The following is an 18173-nucleotide window of genomic DNA, read 5'->3' on the forward strand; positions in this document are numbered from 1 at the left end:
ACACATGGGATAGGTCCAGAACCCCTCCTCGAAGAACTTGTAGAAGGGCTCTTATTAGCGCCCACGACCTTGACGGGTGTCAAAAATTAGGAACATTTCTCTTTTCGGTCATGCGATGCGAAGACTTCCCCAGCAGTTTCCGAAGTCACCGCCATCTCCCGTCGCACGCTACCTGGTTCATCCGACATTAAGCTACCTGGGCAAACTCAAGCGTGGGCGATTGAGATCTCTGGGGTTCTTTCATATGATATCATTGCGTTCTTTCCATGATTGCCGAAGACGACATGGCGGTGCATGGCTCTAACGTTGATATATGCAGGTGTTGTGGCCCGGACCCCTCTCGATCCCTTTCAACCCCCAGGTCTGACCACAGCTCCTGAACGAAGTCGCGAGAACAGACTTCTCCGGTGTTCGCCAAATTCTTTCTTCTTCACCATCGCTTCTTAATGATGTTTCCCAGGACGCTGGCCTTCGTCTCTCTAATCTCCTTGGCTTGGGCAGCGCCGCAAGCAAGAGGAGGGACTCCGCAAGTTACGATCAAAACACCACAAGCCAACATCAAAGGCACAACGAAAGGATTTCTCGGAGCCAAGGCCGGCGAGGTCGAATCGTTCAATGGAATTCCGGTCGCAAAGCCTCCCATTGGGGAGCTGCGATTCAAGCCCCCCGTCCGCATCACCGAGGCGTTGGGCAACGTCGACGCTACCACAGAACAGCCCGAATCTTGCCCGCAGTTCGCCCTGAATACCAACTTCGGCTCACCTCTCATCCCGCCAGATGTTCTCGATAAGGTGCTGAATTTGCCAATCATCAAGAATCTCGCCGTTGGACAAGAGGACTGTCTTACGATCAATGTGCAACGGCCAGCTGGGACGACGGAGAAGGATAAGCTCCCGGTGATGTTCTGGATTTTCGGAGGAGGCTTTGAGCTGGGGAGCACGTCAATGTACAACGGGGCTGGCCTTGTAGCAGAGTCCATGTCCACAGGAAAGCCAATCGTCTTTGTTGCGGTTAACTACAGGGTGGGAGCTTTTGGCTTCATGCCCGGAAAGGACCTTATGATGGAGGGAAGCTCTAACGCTGGACTGCTTGATCAACGAATGGGCCTTGAATGGGTTCAAGATAACATCGCCAGCTTCGGGTAAGTAATCTAGATGACCCCTTTCACCCCATCTACGGTGGAAATACTAATTATCAATTTCACAGGGGAGATCCAGACAAAGTCACCATCTGGGGAGAGTCTGCTGGGGCTATTTCGGTTTTCAGTCAGCTCACTCTCAATAACGGCAATATCACTCGCAACGGGAAGGCGCTCTTCCGCGGTGCAATTATGAACTCCGGCTCGGCTGTACCTACGGACCCGATGGATTCACCCAAGGCGCAGAAGATCTACGACCAGGTTGTGTCTACGGCCGGCTGCGACACGGCAGCGGATCGCCTCAAGTGCCTACGAGATCTTCCCTATGATGTAAGACACCCCTTCTATCCTCCTTTTCACGCATTGTCTGACAATGAACTACACAGGATATGAGAAAAGCGGCAAACTCGGTTCCTGGCCTCTTGAGCTACAGCTCGATTGCCCTTTCATATCTCCCGAGACCCGACGGCAAAAGCATCGTTTCCAGCCCTGAGCTTTTTGCAACTTCAGGCAAACTCCCCAAAGTGCCGTTCATCATTGGAGACCAAGAAGACGAAGGCACTCTTTTCGCCCTCTTCACGCCGAACATCTCCACAACTTCGGAAGTGGAAGAATACTTCCAAACTCTGTTCTTCAATAATGCATCACCTCAACAAGTAAAAGGTCTCGTCGCCACTTACAAGAATCGTCCTTCTGCAGGATCTCCCTTCCGTACTGCCGGCTTCAATAATATCTACCCACAATTCAAGCGCATGGCGGCTATTCTTGGAGACTCCGTCTTCACTCTCACGCGAAGAGCAGTGCTCAACATTTCCACAACTGTGCAACCCGATGTCCCGAACTGGAGCTATATCTCCAGTTATGACTACGGTACGCCAGTTCTGGGCACCTTCCACGGGTCGGACCTCCTTCAGACGTTCTACGGCATCAAGCCAAATTACGCCGCCTCAGCTACACGAGCATATTATTTCAACTTTGCCTATAATCAGGATCCGAACGACTCGAAAGGCGGCACTGGAGTGGCGAGTGTCAAGCTCATTGACTGGCCAAAGTGGAAGGATGGTGGAAAGTTGTTGCATGTGATGGCGAACAACGCTGACTTGATCGATGATGACTTCCGTCAAGACAGCTTCAATTTCCTGCTGAACAACGTACAAAGTCTGCGCTTCTAGAAGCATGTGATGGATGAAAAAGAGAATGTCGGGTGCGCGGTGAACATTGAGCTGGGCTGCTGGATCCGTTGCGGAGGTTTGATACCTACCAGCCTAAGGTGTCCATAATCTAATTGAACGCCGTCTTCTACTAGACATCCTTTGTTTTACAAAGCTTTGCCGTGGTGAACGATATACTATAACTCAGATGAGTCCCTTCATCTGATGATCCGTCGCGCAACTGAGCATGACGTCTATGATGGGACCATGTCTACTATCCATGCGCTTCCATCCTTCCGTGAAAGTTTCGACGAGTTCAAACACGTCCCATGTAATCCATCAAAAAGGCTAAACGTGCGGTCAAGCGGTACAGTTACCAGCTTCTTGGTTTCCATCAAATTCTAAGCAATGTCCTCCAATTAAGTTTCACCTATCTGGAGTCACTTTCACCCATGGTTGAAGAGGGGTAGGTTGAGAATTCTGCTTTCTTGTTGTTCCCTATTCCCTGTCATCTTTCTGGGAAATCTGCCTATCACATGCACTATCTGCATACCGCTTCAGGAAATGTGGCCAAAAATAGTGACTATCGTAGACTACAAACAACCACTACGAGCCGTAGCAAGACCTAAGGCTTTGCAAAGTACGGTCGCTCAGCCTGAGGTGTGATCCTCAGCATATGGCGCTTCGTCGTGCCCTCCTCCACCCGGAAGTCTCTGAGTGCAGAGTGCTGGGTGTTTCTGTTGTCGTAAACCACGACCGTTCCGGGCTTCCAGTGCACCCTCAAGTGCCAGTCCTGCCCTCTCTCAATGTGATCAAACAAGAAGTTCAGCAATGAGGCGCTCTCTTCTTGCTTCATCTCAACAATTCTTTTGGTGTACAATCTGTTGACATACAGAGAAAGCTGTTTCGTGACGGGATGGATTCGCACAACGGGGTGGACTGTCTCGATTGGCTCTCTGATGTAGCGGTCTCGATGATCATGCACGGACGCTTGCGAGAAACCGGAGTGAACGGCTTTCAAGCCGTGCAGCAGTGTGCGATAGGTGTCTGACAAGGCATAGTAGGCTGCCGTGGTCGATAGATACAGGGTGTCACCTCCAGATCGCGGGGTGCTCAGCGGAAGGAACGTTGTTGTGCCCATGCCGTTGCTTGAAACCATCAGTACCAGACTTGTGTCTCTACCTGGTCGTGACTTACATCTCATAGCTCATGTCACTGTGCCACTTTACACTTGTAACATTGTCTTTAATCTCGTTGTCTACTGCACCTGCACTGTGTTCGACGCTCTTCAGCGGGGTGTCTGTAATTGGGGAATCGTGACTGACTCACGTAAAGTCCCGGTACACGGGGAGAAGCTCGGGGTAATCCTTGATTTGACCACCCATCTGGTGGACATGAAGAGGACCAAAGTGCTGTCCGTACTGCCTCTGCCTTTCGGGTCCAATGTCGGCGAAGTCTTGGTCCCGGAAGAGGACGACGCCCCGCTCGGCGGCCAGGAGTGCGAGTTCATCTAGTTGGGCGGGGTTCAATTGACTGAGTTGAATCCCATGAATCTCGGTCCCGACTGCCGGATTAATCTCTTCATGTGTTACGCCGTGGGCCGAGAGAAGGTTCTTTTTCTTGGGGTCTGCCCTCAGCCCGACATCAACATGCTCGAACTCCTTGAGAGGCGGTTGAGTGCCAGGTGTAAAATGGGGGAGGTAGCTTTCATATTTGTACTGTCGATAGTGTCAGGAAAAAATTCGAAGATAGCATTGTTACTCCTTCTGCATACCTTCTCCCTCTCGTAGTCGATCGAAGTTTCTGCACGTAATTGCAGTTTCCGAAGTTGTTCAGTCGCAGTCTGCACTTGCGTTGCCATGGTCAAAATCGATACTGTGAAAATTTACTGGAGAAATCACTACTCAATACCGGCAAACCGTCTTAAAAACGCGAGCGGGTGAATTTCTCCGAGGAAACGTTGCAAGCACGCCATCTCGTGTCGCTCGTCGCGACATCATCCCCGCAGATTCGTCATGCCCTCTGCAACTCTCACATTGGCCAAAAATCCCATCTCCCACACTGATCTTATCATTCTCCACAGGCCGGGCGCATGAAAAACCTCCGAGAAAGATATTCTACACGATAGATCTAATGTTATCTCGTTTTCATGATTATTCCCGAGAGTCCTTACAAATAGAGCCTCGCTCGGTCGATTGCCGGCATCCCTCCGAGTCGTCGGTCGCAGGTCCCGCCTGCAGCATGACCCCCACGATAGCGTCGTGATTGTAAGGAATAATTGTGTACTCTTATCCCGCTGCCATTCAACTCACCATAGAAACCAAAAGTGGCGTGCTATCGAGATGCAGTCTTTCCCTTTTGTATGTCGGCCATCGGCCTTGCCCCGTGAACGCATATATGAAATGCCGACTTTGAACATCCAGTCAGCATGGCGCCTCCATCGTACCAGTATCAAACCTTCTCAGGCGAAGCAATGTCTAGCGACGGCAAGCAAGACACAGTGGTATCGGCAGATGCACAGGAGGACGCTCACAGCCGCCAACCGTCCCGCGGGGTATTCTCAAATGTCGCGCGAAAGATCTGGGGCGATGACCCTCGGGAGAGAAAGTACATCCAAAGGCTTGATAGCTTCCTATTGTGAGCCGTTCTCAGTGCCAACCGGAAGAAATACGACTGACGTAACGAGTTCGTATGTTTTGCTGGGATACTTTATCAAGTACCTAGACCAGACGAACTACAGCAATGCATTCGTAAGTGGCATGCAAGAAGAATTGGGTTTGTATGGAAATGAGAGAAATCTCCTCAACACATATTTCAATATCGGCATCATCCTGGGTACTATACCCGCGCAGATGATCCAGTTGAAGTGGGTGCGCCCGTCGATATGGATTCCCGCCTGCGAGCTGGCGTGGTCGGCCTTGACAATGGTCATGGCTAGTGCTAAAAGCATCTGCCCCTCCTCTGTGGTTTGTATCCTGACCGCCCTCTTAGCTGTACGCATTGCGTTTCTGCATTGGGCTTCTCGAATCGTGCAGGTTCCCTGGCTTTGCGAGTATCTTGGGGAGTTGGTACGGAAAGACCCAGCTCGCGAAGCGCATGGCCCTTTTTGAGCAGACGGCTGCGATCGCTGGAATGTTCAGCGGGTACTTACAGGCTGGGTTGTACACTGGCATGAATGGGACTGCAGGCCTGTCGGGTTGGCGCTGGCTATTCGTCATGGATGGTGAGAGTATCGCTTGGATGGTTGGAACCTTTCACTGACAGACGGAAGGGGTCATCTCGATACCGATTGCCCTATACGGATTCTTCGCCCTACCAGACTTGCCGCACAACACGCGAGCATTTTATCTCAAGAAGGAGGTGAGTCTTTCATCGCCAATCGTGATCACCCTCTGCTGACACTGCGGCGGCAGGACCGCGAGTATGGACTAGAAAGAACCAAGAAGATGGGTCGCAAGCCGCCGACAAAACTCACACTCAAGGCCATCAAAGACATCTATACATCTTGGCAGCTTTGGGCTTTCATCCTGCCCTATCTCATGGTTGCTGAAGCTGGGTCTGGTACTGGATACTTCAATCTCTATCTGAAGTCTGAGGGCTACTCGGTTGTCCAGACGAACGTTCTCCCAACAATAGGTAAGCAGTATAGAGAAGTAGCTCATCCTGGAGTGTTGTTTTCTGCAGATCGTGATCAAGGGGCAATCTGACTGGGTACTACAGGAAACGCGATCCAGATCGTAGCGGCCTTTTCGGTAGGATGGCTCTCGGATGCGACAGGCAACCGCGTTCTAACTGTGGTTTTCGTGCAAGTACTCGTCTTGGTATCGAACATCATATTGTCGATATGGAACGTGCCCAAAGCAGCACTTCTTGCGGCCTTTTACCTGAGTTACACGGGCGGAGCAGCACAGCCGGTGGTGATCAGCTATGGACATGAGATCACGCAGTGGAACGCTAACCTGCGACAACTTCTTGTTGCCACAGGAAACATCTTTACGTATACCTTCAGCGCCTGGATGCCTGGTAGGTTGTCTCACTCGCATGCTTTCGTGTCAAAGCACATGCTAATTTCGGAACCCAGTGGTATTATTCCCAACATATGATGCACCTAAGTACAAATACGGACATCAGATCCTGATTCTTTTCGGTGGTCTTGCGGTCATCGGAATGCACCTGCTAGACTATTTGTACAAAAGAGACCTGTAAGTTGATCGATTTAGGTTGTCGAGAACTCTGAATATTGACTGGCTTTCGTCTAGAAAGCGAAATCCTCATCTGTACGAGCTTGACGGTGAGACTGTCGGCGACAATGACTCGCAGAATGAGAACGTCACAGACGGATTGCGACCTTAAGCGAATGGATCCGGTGGTTCATTGTCCTGGCTATGGAAACCTGCTGAACCGGCCAAACCCGAAACATCTCCGGTCGGGGAGCCGTACCGATAGCCTGCGATCATTTGGGCACAGTGTTGAACGACGGAGTCAATACGAAGTTTAAACAGGATACCAAATTGAATTTGCCAGCATCATGAGATGTTTGGTGGCACAACGCGACAAACTTTACGATTGCATGAGACGGCGAACATGGACGGCGAACACGGACGGCGTGAGAAAACAAGACAATTGTCGGAAGGCGGGTCCGATCAATCGGCAGCTTTCGGAGCAGCGATGCTCCATCAACACGTGGCAGAGCCGATAGACAAGACCCGCTCCAGCTGCCGCTACCGGTGTCGAACCGGGCCATTGGGAGGCGGGGCAGAGGCGGTCATGGACCAAGAGTGCCGGAACAGTTCCTGGTCAGGTTTATTTCAGCTCTTGGTCCCCGAATAATCATTAAGTATGCGCAATGGAGAGGGATATTCTAACTTGGGATGTTACAGCGGACCACTCTACTTTCCGCGGGCAACCGGGTAAGTAGAATAACACGCGGGGACAGCTGCTGGGAAAACCTCTGGGCACCGTCATCGTGTCCTCACGGCCCTGCTCAATTCAGATACAGGCTCATTCGGCGCTATCAAACCCAGACACTACATCAATCATCTACACAGAATTTGCCAAATATTAGTAGTGAGATTGCTCACGGGGGTGGCCTATGCGGCAAAATTTTCCTTCGCCGCGAGTGGGAGTGTTTATCTTCTGTCACATGCGTCATTCCTCCCCTGCATGTAGAGCACACGCTCTCTCCTCTGCCCCATTCTGCGGCCCCCTCAGGCGGAGACCCAATGTAACCTTGCCCAGAGACACGACGACGACCACAAGGCATCGAGATGTAAGCTAAAGTAATCCGACAATGGAGAGAGGAATCACGAGGCCGTCCTGTTTAACATGATCAAGTCGAGGAATAAGAAGACCGGCGTCGTCCGTTGCTTCAAGACTTTCTCTAGCTCTAATCCCTTAGTCGTGTGCTCTCCTCAGCTCCCGCGATGCCGTTGGCGCCAGGGGTGGGAGTCGAAGGACCGTCCAAAGGGTTCCCCATAAAAGTCACGCCACTGTTCCCCATCGGCCTTGAATCATCCCTCCTTTCTCGGGGGCTCTCCCTCCAACGCCCGCTTCCTATTTGCTGCGCCAGCAACGCCCAAAGGACCTACTGCACCCTCTTGACTCTCGCTCTGTTTACGGCAGCGCGCAGCAAAACAACGTGGGTTGCCGAGCCTCTGCTGCAGACAGGTGACAGCTCGCTCTGGCTGGGTCACCTCATCCCGCGCGCTGCCCGAGGTAGAGTACAAGACGAAAATTGGCAGGAATTCGGGCACCTCTGCACCCCACGTAGGACGTCGTATCCGAACAGTTGTATGGCTGGGCCCTCCGTTGCCTTTGTACAACAGGAGACAGAGACACCTGTACCCAAGTCCGAGCGGCCTCGAAAGCCTTCGGGGTCCCACTTTGCCGCCGGGCCGCTGTCGGTGAGGTAATCGGCTGGGGGACTTCCTAAATAGGTCTTTCAGGTATCATCCCCGGGTTCCCTCTTCGTGAATGATTTCTACGCCTTTCCTTGTCGTAATCCTCCTTCCCTCTCTCCAACCTGTAATTTTTCCATTCTTCCTCTTTCCCTCCTGCACACCTCACCTTTCCCTCTCTACCGTCTTTTCTTTCTGCATTTCCTTCTGTGACAGACCGACTGCGTATAGACCAGGTTCCAGAACACCAAATACACTACACGTCCAAGGTGAGTTTCCGGCACGGCGCATTCTCGCATTCGGCGTTCCGTTCGGGCCAAGATGCCCCGCGATCTTTTCCGGCGCTGACTCCTGTTTCTTCCTAGAATCCGACGATCTCGAAAAACACACAATAAACAATACACATAAGAAATACACATAAAGAACACATAAGAAAACCGTCAAAATGGTCCTCATCACCCGCGCCATCTCCCTCACCAACTTCCTCGTCGCCTCCTCCGCGCTCGGCTTCCAGGTCTTCGTCCTGTACCCCTGGCACGAGCAGCTCTCCCACGACTTCGAGGACCTCAAGAAGGAGCACCTGCGCGTGCTCGACTACGTCAAGGGTGTCGACGCCGGCCTGAGGAGAGGACAGGGCGGCGCGCCCGCGGGACAGTCTCTCCTGGAGCGTCTGGGCTACAAGTCGTAAGCACAGAGCGCGACTGTAGCCCACATTCTAGAATCTCGTCCGCCTTTTTTTTTTTCCCCCTCCTCCCCCCTTTCGTGGGGTACTTTTTTGGGTCGGTCGGTCTGTCTTGTTACAACTTGGTCTTCATTTGTACGATTGCATGCGATACTCCCGAAATGCGAATTTAGAAAGAGTTTATACCCCCAAATGCAGCCTGTCGCCGTGCTTGTACCATATTGTCCGTTGTTTGTTGTCGCAAGTTGGTTTTTTGATTGTAAGATTGCAATTCTCAATCTCTCCGCCCGTAGTTTAAGTTCCAATTTCGTGTTTCTCCGACCTTCAATTCCGCGACTGCCGGCACCGACTTCGCCAGCAACCTGGCCGTCTCCAATGTAGTTCCACGACAGCGCCGATCAAACATCGCATTATCGCACTGAAAACAATCTTTTTGCCAGAGCTGGGTAATTGAGGGGGCTTATGAGGAGCCCGTTGAATGCGGTTTGCCGTAGTCTTAACTCCCAGATCATAATCTTCTGCTGCTTGGCATCTAGTTGGCGGTTTCCCGAGAGGCAACCCTCGACTCCTATCAGAGCACCAGTGTCCAAAGTACTTTCCTATTTGAAGAATATGATATCTAAATCGCCCAAACACATCCTGCGATATCTGTGACGCAGTCGGGGACATTCGGCACATGCTCGGCAGCACCGGCAAGCGGAAAGGTTACTCCACCTCCTCCAGGTGTTCGCCGGAGCTCGCTCCGACTCGGACCCGCCCGGGTGCTGGCGAAATCGGGTCGACGCGGGGTTTCCCCGAACGAGCTAGTAGACTGCCGGCACCGACTTCCCGTCCCCGGACCCAGGTCTTCGGATGGGATTGGTTTTGTTTGGTGTGTAAAAGACGTCTATACCTGTTAAAGACGTAAAATCGGGCAGCCTACAAAACAGTGCTTCCTACCATCCATTTGAGGACGGTACCCAAAGACGAGTGTACGCCATGCTGAGCGAAATTTTTATAAATGCTTCATCTGCACCCACTGCACGGGAAGTGAAAGGGGTCGATGCAAACGTAGCAGACAATTCCGTATTCAGCAGATTGCTTCCATAGAATGCAACTATCTCTGAAGAATCCATCCGCATCCACATCCAAAGGGGTATCTCAAACTTCAAATCCCAATTCCATCGCTGGCGAAACACCGCACATGAAGTATATGGTTGCTGCAACCCACTCACAAACTTCCGTCGCACTCTTCTCACGTATCCCAACTAGTAGCATCTCGAATGCGACCGACAGTTCATTTCCCAAACGACTGACGAAATTCGGAAAACGCTCATCCCACACGCTCAGGCGTAGCTCTCAGGCTCCGCAGGCCAGGTGCAGATCCAGGCGACGCCGAAAATCAGCAGCCACATGATCAGCCAAGTCGCATACCCGCCCCCGCTGCCGAGTCCGAAGAAGCTGCCGACCAGAAGCGCGGCGTGGATGAATGCGGTGACGAGCAGGAAAATATCGAAATGCAAGCGCCCCTGTAAGACAAATCACAATCAGCATGCGCTTGGAAAATTCCCAAACATGGGCCAAGCCGGCACACCCTGCCGGACCAAGCAAAAACCCGCCCGAACAGAGAACCGGGCGAGGGGGGCCCTAATAACTCACCAGCATGATCCCAAACACCTTCCGCCGCCCCTCCGCCTGCCCGATGACGGCCAGGCACCACGCAATGAAGAAGAAACCCAGCACGGCGAGGATGATGCCGATGATCCAGCTGACGACGCGGCCGGCGATGATGTCGCGCACGATGCTGAGGATGGACAGCGCGGTGCGGATGCCGAGGATGATGTACATGCAGATGCGGCGCAGCAGGGCCTGCTTGTCGGACGTCTTGAGCGAGTAGGCCTCCCAGGAGAAGGACCAGCAGCCGCGCATGTTGGGGCAGTTGCGGTCTTTGAAGGAGCCGCCTGCGGCCGGGGCGGCGGCGCCGGGTTGGCCGGCGTATTGTGTCATGTCTGCGCGGTGGTTTTCGAGGACGTCGGGAGGGTTTTTTGCTGCGAGAGAGGGTAAGGAAATCGCGAGCTGGCGGCGGTGGGATGGGGTTGGGAAATGGCTTTATATAGGAATGCGGCCAAGCGAGATGGGATTCTTGGTGGAAGAGGGGTGTTTGGTGTTGGACGTGGTGGGTAGGGGCGGAGCTTTGCGAGTTTGGGGTGGAGGAAGGGGATCGCTGTCTCACGACAGGGGAGGCTTGCTAGCCTTCAGGTAGGCACGCAGGATATGGGATCTTGGGGTGTTTTTGGCGAGTGCCGCTCTTGTTTGTTTCTGCCTGGATGGGCGGGTGCAAGGGGCGAGCAAATGTTTGCTACGACCTGTGTGCGAGGCTGGGTATGCATGTTGTCGTTGGTTGGTGAGACGATGAGCAACGCAGCAAGTATTACAGCTGTTGGTTCAGTGTTCAGGGTAGTGTTGGACCAGAGGAACCCTGCGTGCTGGACAAAGAGGTTGTCCTATTGGCAATGAAGATGCGACTCTTGCCGCCGGTTCATACCCATGATCTTCAAAACCCAGGACTTTTCTGGCAGACAAAAATAGAAGAGTCGTACGGTTGGTTGGTTGGTTCGAGTTGAGTGAGTGACAAGCAACCCCCGATCGTCTGAGCCCCCAAACAAGCGCCCACACCACTATCAGCTGTGGATGGCACCCTCAACCTGTTTAAGCTTAATCTAGCTGAAGCTCCATTGGGCGCCGTTGAACGTTAGCTCGCGCGATTCGCAGGCAACATCAGTGATCTTAGTTCTTGGTTAGCTGCATTTGAGTCGCAGGCAACGGGCTTCAAAAACGCTGTTACGGCAGCAGCAGCTGTTCTTAGTGTATTGTCGGCAAATGTCATTTCATTTTCAGGGGAGCCTCCGACCCGCTCCCGTAGAGCAATTTCAGCCCTGCATCACTGCGGAGGTGCCCACCAGGCAGCGGCTATCGGCCCCCTCTGTGCACCCTTGGCAGATGATCCTTCGCTTGGGGGCTAAGAAGGCAGACGTCGGATTCAGCCATATCCTCCGCTCCTTCGCAGTAATTTGCAAAACATAGTGTCACAGCTTGGCCGGGGATCTCTTCCAATGGATGGGATGTATGTTACGATGCTATAGATACAGACAAGGTACGGCACGTCTTTGCTTCAGCGTCTTGGGCCGGCCCCCGGGACCGGACCAAAGGCGGCTCCCCAGCCGTCGTCCGCCGCTGGTTTCGGCCTCGGTGCCTGCGGCTTGAACGCTCGGACTGCGGGCTTGGCCTTAGCCATCTTGGCCGCATCAGCATGTCGAGTCTTCTTCTCGGCCAAGGCGACGTTGCGCTGGCCCCAATCCGCCTTGATCGGGACGGATGGCCTTTTGGCCTTTCCGGACGTTGTTGTCACCGCGTTCATCTGCCCGCCAGCCGGTCCGTTGGCTGGCGTCGGTTTCGTCTTCTTTGGGGCCGGCTTTCCGTTCTGTTGAGACTGCAGCACTTTCCTGCCCGCGACAGTCCCCGACTTCTTGTCCGCATCCGTTTTTGACGTGTCGGTGGTGGGTTTAGACGGGCGAGTTTGGGCTATAGCTGGTTTCCTGTGGTCTGCGGGAGCAGCCGATACTTCTTCCGGGCTAGAGACATACTTCCGAAACGTTTGATGGATCATCTTCAGCTTCTTCCGCAAAGCCAACGTTCGCTTATCGTTACTGAGCCCGGTAGATCTCTGTCGGCGGCGAGCCCGCTGCTTCTCTTTCCGGGCCTCAGGGGTGGCTGGGGGGGTTTTCTTTCCAGTCCAGAACTCCGAGATCAACTCATCTGGCGCGGTCGGCTCCTGGTCCACCGTTTCGTAAAACAGTATCCTGTTCATCTCAGAGTTACCCCTCAGGAGGACGGCACAATTTCGTCCATCGTTTCGCATAACCCGTTTTCGCATGTCTTTCAGCAACGTCACCAGTCTTCGTAGAGCTAATTGATTGGCGTCCTCCCAATCTCGCAAATAACCCGCGGTTGGCACCACCTCTGCTTCATCGAATACACCGTAGATTTGGCGGGCGTTGATCATGTGTGTCACGCGGCCAACCCAGGCCTGTCGGAAGTCCTCTGCCTGCCTGTGCTTCTGCTCTTCTTCTGGTTTAAAACGCGATTGAGTCTTGATCTCGGCCATGCCGTCTCGCGGCGGTTCTGCGTATCCCGCACCCGCCGTTTCAATAACGATGTCGCCATTATCATAAGTCTTCTTGTAGGTCGTCTTGCCCAGATAACCCGCATCCTCGCCGCAATAAGCATCAACCTGAGTCTGAACCAGGCAGGTAACGTCGCCAATTTTGTACTTGATGTTACGCAAGTGGTCAGGGGAGTCTTGTAGGCTGCGCGGGAGTACCGTCACGGCCTTTTCGTAGTTCCTGCCAAAACCAGCAATGGGTACAGCTCCGCTGTCTGTACCCTCTGTGGGAGGCCGCATCACGTGCAGTGAGCGGCCTACCATGTACAGATTGAGGCGGACGAGTCTCGCTTCGACGTTGGTACAAAAGAAAATAAGGTGTTCCAGGACGTTCCTGGTCGCTATTATGTCCACGTCGTCCAACGATATGCGCTTTCCCTGGTAGCGGGCCATGTAACGGGCAGCCAGAAGCATCTGTGTCAAGAGGCTGTTATTTTTTACCACTTTTGGTTGCGGGGTCTGCAGGCCATCAGGAGGCACTGTAGGCGGCGTAGGCGGCGGACTGAACAGAGGCGCACGACCTATGCTGGGTCAGCTATTGACATGATGGTCGGGGGTCAACATCACTACCTGGTACACGTAATAACAACGGCTCTCCCGGTCTTCGGCGGGTATTCCAGTCGCTGACGACCTCATAGTCGGTTTTTGTGACGAACCCGTCGTAAGGCTGAATATGTCTGACCTCGAGGCGAGTGAATGGCTTCGACGACCCACGTGGGTTCTCGGCTTCGATGTCTGCACCAACGATGTCTTTCCAGGTCCTAATGCTATTCCTTCGACGAATATCTTCGGGGGCCGTCTTCAAATGCCCTGCTCTGATCCGACTGCTGACTGGTGGCCTCGCCCCTGTGGCTGCGATGAGTTTCCTGCGTGCCCTGAGTTCATTGCGAAGTTCATTGCGAGCCCTGCGTTCCTTGCGGTCCTGACGGGCTTTGTGTGCCGCTCGACTGGAGGCTTTCCTCGCCGCTTTCCTCGCCGCTTCCCTAGCAGCCTTCCGGACGTCTTGCTTGGAGATCTCCTGCCGTGCTTCCGCGGCTTCCTTCCATACATCCGGCGCGGCTATTGCCAGTGCCTCTTCTCTGGCCATCATTTTAGCACGGAAAACCTCGGCTCCCCATTGTCTGATCTCGAAGCGCCTCGTGGCCCAGGCAGGAGCGTTCCGTCGGACGGCCACCCAAGTCACCTTGGCCTTTGTTCTACGAGCCCTCTGCCTTCGCTTGGCTTCTTGCTCTCGGGCTTCTTGGTGTGCCATGAACTGCCGAAGTTGTTCCTTCGTGAGCTCCTTCTTCTCGGGCGCCTCGGGTGCCACCTTCTGCTCGACCTTGGGCAACGGCGTTGCGGCCCGCTGCGGCTGCGGCTTCGGCTCCGCCCATGCCTCAGGGCGGTGAGCAAACGCTGGATGGATAATCCTGTTTCGACCCGGCGTAAAGGCGAAGCCTCTGGCCGGACGACGCCATCGGAAGACGTTGTGGCCTACATTGACCCGTCGCATCTGGTGCTGTGAGGGGGGAGAGGCCGTCGACGGAGGAGAGAGCCGCAATGGCGGCGCGTGTAAGTGGATGAGTGGGTGATAGTGAGAGTGAGAGATCGTGGGTGAACATCGGCAAACCGAAACTTTTCCGGTCCTCGGGGTTCACATGTTCCGGGATACAGGGATAGCTTTCCCCGGCCAATCAGAGGTGTCACTAAGAAGGGTCCACTCTGGTACGTCTTACTAAGCACGTCGATGCCCCTGAGAATGCATCACGGCAGGAACAAAAATATCGTCAACGATGTATCTCAACGTTCTTTTGCAAGGTAAATACTCCAATTGTTTCAATTGGTCTAACAAAAACGCCAGTATAATTTCCAACCTGAAAATAAAAGCAACCCATGTGGTATATCTAAGCAAAACTCCAGCAAAAACCAACCCACATCTGCCTCACTCACGAAGAGGGCCTCTTCTCAAGCTCCGTGACACCCGCCTCCTTCTCAGAAATCCCATCGCTCTCGTGCCCTCGCAGCGTGCTGACCTGCGTCTTGCTGAAATTCCTCGCCGACACGCGCTGCTCAAACAGAATATCCAGCTCGGCGTACGTCCTGCCGCGCGGCTCGGGCAGGCGGAAGTACGACCATACGAAGCACAGGAAACAGCTGGCGGCCCAGAAGAAGCCGCTCTTGGCGCCCCAGTTCCACGCCGAGGGGTTCAGCATGTTGGGCGTGAGGATGTTTGTGACGATGCCCGTGACGTTGTAGAGGTTGCGCGCGAGAACGACCGTCTTGGTCTTGAGGCGCGTGGAGCTCAGCTCTGCGACGAGGGAGTAGCAGACGGGGCCGACGGTGCAGTCATAGAAGAAGGTGTACACGAGCAGCAGGCTGCCTATGGCCCACTGCGCTCCAATGTTGGAGCGCCCTGCGAGCGAAGCGAAGCCGATGGTCGCGAGGATGATGGTCATGGCGAGCTGGCCGCCGAGGTACAGCGTGCGACGGCCGAAGTGCTTCATCAGAACCCACGAGAGGATCGTACCGACGGCGCCGATGGCGTACTGGCCCAGGGACATGCTGAAGGAGTTCTCGACGGCCATGCCGGCTTGCTGGAAGAAGTAGGTGGAGAAGCCCATGAACGTGGCGCCGCAGAGCGTCTGGACGGTCCAGGTGCCGCAGACGATTTCGGTACGGCGGAGGTCGACGCCCTTGAAGCAGTCGGCATAAGTAGTACCGGCCTGGACCGCCTTTTCCATCTCGTTGGTGTGCACCATCATAGAGATGGTCTCGTCGGGGTTGAAGTTTTGCTGCGAGTTGCGGGAGGTGAGGCGGAGGAGGGCTGCTTTGGCATCCTCAAGGCGCTCCTTACGGACGAGCCACCAAGGCGACTCGGGAGCGAAGAAGATGCCGGTCATGAGTGGAATGGGCCACATCCATTGCAGCGCAAAAGGGATGCGGTAGCCCCATTCGTCGGTTCGTTCGACCATGGCACGGAGAACACCACTGGCGATCAGTTGGCCCATGACCCAGCAGAGGTTCACATAGGTGGTCTGGAAAGACAGATGTTAGCTTGAGTAACCTTCGCAAACTGGAGAGTAAACATACCAAGTAAGCTCGCAGATGAGTGGGGCAAACTTCAGAAGCATAAGTGACGGTGATAGTCTGGAAGATACCCCACGGCACACCAATAAGAATTTCTCCCACCAGAAGCTGAGGCAGCGACTGCGCAAAGAAGATGATGAAAACGAACGCCGTGACGCCGAGTAGCCCACCGATCATGGTCTTGCGGTAGCCGAACCGCTCCGCAATGATACCGTTGATGAACAGGCCCGAGATCTCGCCGACCAGCGCGCCGTTGCTGAGGCCGGACTGCCAGGCCGAGGTGAGCTGGTACGTGCCGTCGGGCTGGAGCTCGCCGAACTTCTTCTGGAAGACGGGGTACGCGTAGAGGTTGTTGAGCAGGGTCTTGTCGAAGCCCTCCATGACGACGCAGGTGCTGAAGAAGATGGACCACGCGACGGCCTTGGGGTACAGCTTGATAGACTGCAGGAGGCCCATGTTGTGCTCGGCCTCGGTCGCGGCGGCGGCTTCGGAGGCGACTCCGGCCATGTTGGCGCCGCCGCCCATCGAGGCCGGGGGCTTGAGCTCGGCATCGACGGCCTTGGGCGCGGAGGAGGTGAAGCCGACCATTGTGTCAAGTTTGGTGCAAAGATGTTCGCGCTGGGCGAGGTAGAAGTGAAGAAAGATCCGGGCTCGATCTACTGGAGAGTCGAGCTGGTTGGTATGAATGCGATGGCAAGCTGGATGTATTCGAGCTTGCTCTGCTTCGATCGCGATGAAGCTAATTCAGCTGGCTGTATCAAGTCGTCGTTTGAGTTGGGACACCCGGTCGTCTTATATCCTCCTGGAATGTAAACCAACCTGCTGCCCGCTGCCAAGGGATGATGGTGATGCTCCCTTCAGGAGGCGACCGGGTTGGTGTTGGAGGTTTTGCGGCCTCTCACTGGCTCGCTCAAATTCATTCGAAGGTGGCGTGGAAGCTGGAGAGGATGTTGACCTCATGGGCCACTTGTGTCTTAAGTTGTTCAATGCAAAAGAAGAAGAAACCCGTCCGGCAGCCCTGCCTGGCACCCTAACCCACGCAAGAGTCCCCGGGCACTAGGACGACGCAACTCCACTTTCTCCACGACCCATTGGCTCGCGCGGGGAAGAAGACGGATGGGCTGGTCTGGGGTTCCGTGTGCTGTAGTATGGGTTGAGCAGGACGGGAAAGACTCGCCACTTCGAGAAAGGGATGTCGTCTGTCGATCCACTGGTGTTAGAAGGAAAGGAAAAAATCCCAAGAAAATGGTTGCTCGTACAATGGGGCGCGCCAGCAAACCCACTGGAGAAAGGCGAGACATGCATCACAGTTCTGGACTCCACGACCGTGTCGCCGGCGACACCGCGGGCATCCCTGCGCCATGTGGCGTGCCTGGCGCTGCTTTTGGCCTGGGAGCTTTTCCTCGCCGGGTAAGGCCTCTGAGGCTAGAAGACGCGAACCATGTCAACCGTGTCTCTCCCCAATCACGGCTGAGAGAATGTTCGGTGCTTCCACCCACCGGCTATTGGCGCGAGAGTTTCTGCGAGATTTCGGTTCCCGGATTGGCCAATTGGGGGTTTTCGCCTGACGTCGCTGAAACTAGGGCCCCCTGCGTCCTTTGCTGGTTGGCTGGGTTTAGATGGGACGATGCTTGTGGGTTCTCTGGGGTCGAACTGTTGCAGCAGCTGTTGGTTGGTGCCGCCGGTTTTTTTCCTGGCAGCTCCCCTCCCCTTTCCTGTAACCTGTTTATTCGTCCAAGGCGTTGAGATCTGACAGATCGACCGGCCTACTTTGTTTTTGGGGGCCGGCTTCTTTTCTTAGTTCGTACGTTGATGCAGGTGCCTGTCATCACGATTAACCCAAGACATCTGTGCCCCCTGTGAGGTATCGAGTATCTCCGCAGCTACATCGAGGAATATGCAGAAACAAACAGATTTGGCCCGAACAATTCAAGCGATTGGTCGGTACGGATAGGCAGGCGCGACGTTGAGAGTTCAATAGCGGTTGGGGCTGGCGAGCTTGAGTGCCGTCCTCCGACGCAAGCCCCAGACTGTTGAA

The 18173-nt window shown here is 54.3% G+C and overlaps 8 protein-coding genes across 8 annotated transcripts; 4 read left to right on the top strand and 4 right to left on the bottom strand.

Annotated features, from left to right (window-relative positions):
* Positions 1-449: 449 nt before the first annotated feature.
* CGCA056_v000159 (putative secreted lipase) lies at positions 450-2310 on the top strand (the record flags this gene model as incomplete). The annotated part of the gene is made up of 3 exons (XM_037315420.1): positions 450-1141; positions 1207-1468; positions 1525-2310. The coding sequence occupies 3 exons, from the start codon at positions 450-452 to the stop codon at positions 2308-2310; spliced, it is 1740 nt and encodes a 579-aa protein (XP_037185047.1).
* Positions 2311-2914: 604 nt separating this feature from the next.
* JLP1-2 (Alpha-ketoglutarate-dependent sulfonate dioxygenase) lies at positions 2915-4150 on the bottom strand (the record flags this gene model as incomplete). The annotated part of the gene is made up of 4 exons (XM_037315421.1): positions 2915-3437; positions 3487-3561; positions 3619-4007; positions 4064-4150. 4 exons carry the CDS (start codon positions 4148-4150, stop codon positions 2915-2917), a joined length of 1074 nt encoding a protein of 357 aa, XP_037186114.1.
* Positions 4151-4717: 567 nt separating this feature from the next.
* Positions 4718-6642, top strand: liz1-9 (Pantothenate transporter liz1; the record flags this gene model as incomplete). Its single annotated transcript, XM_037315422.1, has 8 exons — positions 4718-4926; positions 4976-5216; positions 5281-5512; positions 5561-5649; positions 5703-5925; positions 6010-6312; positions 6371-6491; positions 6549-6642. 8 exons carry the CDS (start codon positions 4718-4720, stop codon positions 6640-6642), a joined length of 1512 nt encoding a protein of 503 aa, XP_037186115.1.
* A 518-nt stretch (positions 6643-7160) lies between these two features.
* On the top strand, positions 7161-7517 carry CGCA056_v000162 (uncharacterized protein; the record flags this gene model as incomplete). The annotated part of the gene is made up of 2 exons (XM_037315423.1): positions 7161-7199; positions 7314-7517. 2 exons carry the CDS (start codon positions 7161-7163, stop codon positions 7515-7517), a joined length of 243 nt encoding a protein of 80 aa, XP_037186116.1.
* A 1114-nt stretch (positions 7518-8631) lies between these two features.
* Positions 8632-8874, top strand: CGCA056_v000163 (uncharacterized protein; the record flags this gene model as incomplete). The annotated part of the gene is made up of 1 exon (XM_037315424.1): positions 8632-8874. One exon carries the CDS (start codon positions 8632-8634, stop codon positions 8872-8874), a length of 243 nt encoding a protein of 80 aa, XP_037186117.1.
* Positions 8875-10193: 1319 nt separating this feature from the next.
* Positions 10194-10854, bottom strand: CGCA056_v000164 (uncharacterized protein; the record flags this gene model as incomplete). Its single annotated transcript, XM_037315425.1, has 2 exons — positions 10194-10376; positions 10507-10854. The coding sequence occupies 2 exons, from the start codon at positions 10852-10854 to the stop codon at positions 10194-10196; spliced, it is 531 nt and encodes a 176-aa protein (XP_037186110.1).
* A 1165-nt stretch (positions 10855-12019) lies between these two features.
* Positions 12020-14561, bottom strand: CGCA056_v000165 (uncharacterized protein; the record flags this gene model as incomplete). The annotated part of the gene is made up of 2 exons (XM_037315426.1): positions 12020-13590; positions 13640-14561. 2 exons carry the CDS (start codon positions 14559-14561, stop codon positions 12020-12022), a joined length of 2493 nt encoding a protein of 830 aa, XP_037186111.1.
* Positions 14562-14994: 433 nt separating this feature from the next.
* On the bottom strand, positions 14995-16723 carry CGCA056_v000166 (General alpha-glucoside permease; the record flags this gene model as incomplete). The annotated part of the gene is made up of 2 exons (XM_037315427.1): positions 14995-16083; positions 16139-16723. The coding sequence occupies 2 exons, from the start codon at positions 16721-16723 to the stop codon at positions 14995-14997; spliced, it is 1674 nt and encodes a 557-aa protein (XP_037186112.1).
* Between the last annotated feature and the right edge of the window lie 1450 nt (positions 16724-18173).

Source organism: Colletotrichum aenigma (genome assembly GCF_013390185.1).
Source record: "Colletotrichum aenigma strain Cg56 chromosome Unknown KSG_Cg56_contig01, whole genome shotgun sequence".
Taxonomy (NCBI): domain Eukaryota; kingdom Fungi; phylum Ascomycota; class Sordariomycetes; order Glomerellales; family Glomerellaceae; genus Colletotrichum; species Colletotrichum aenigma.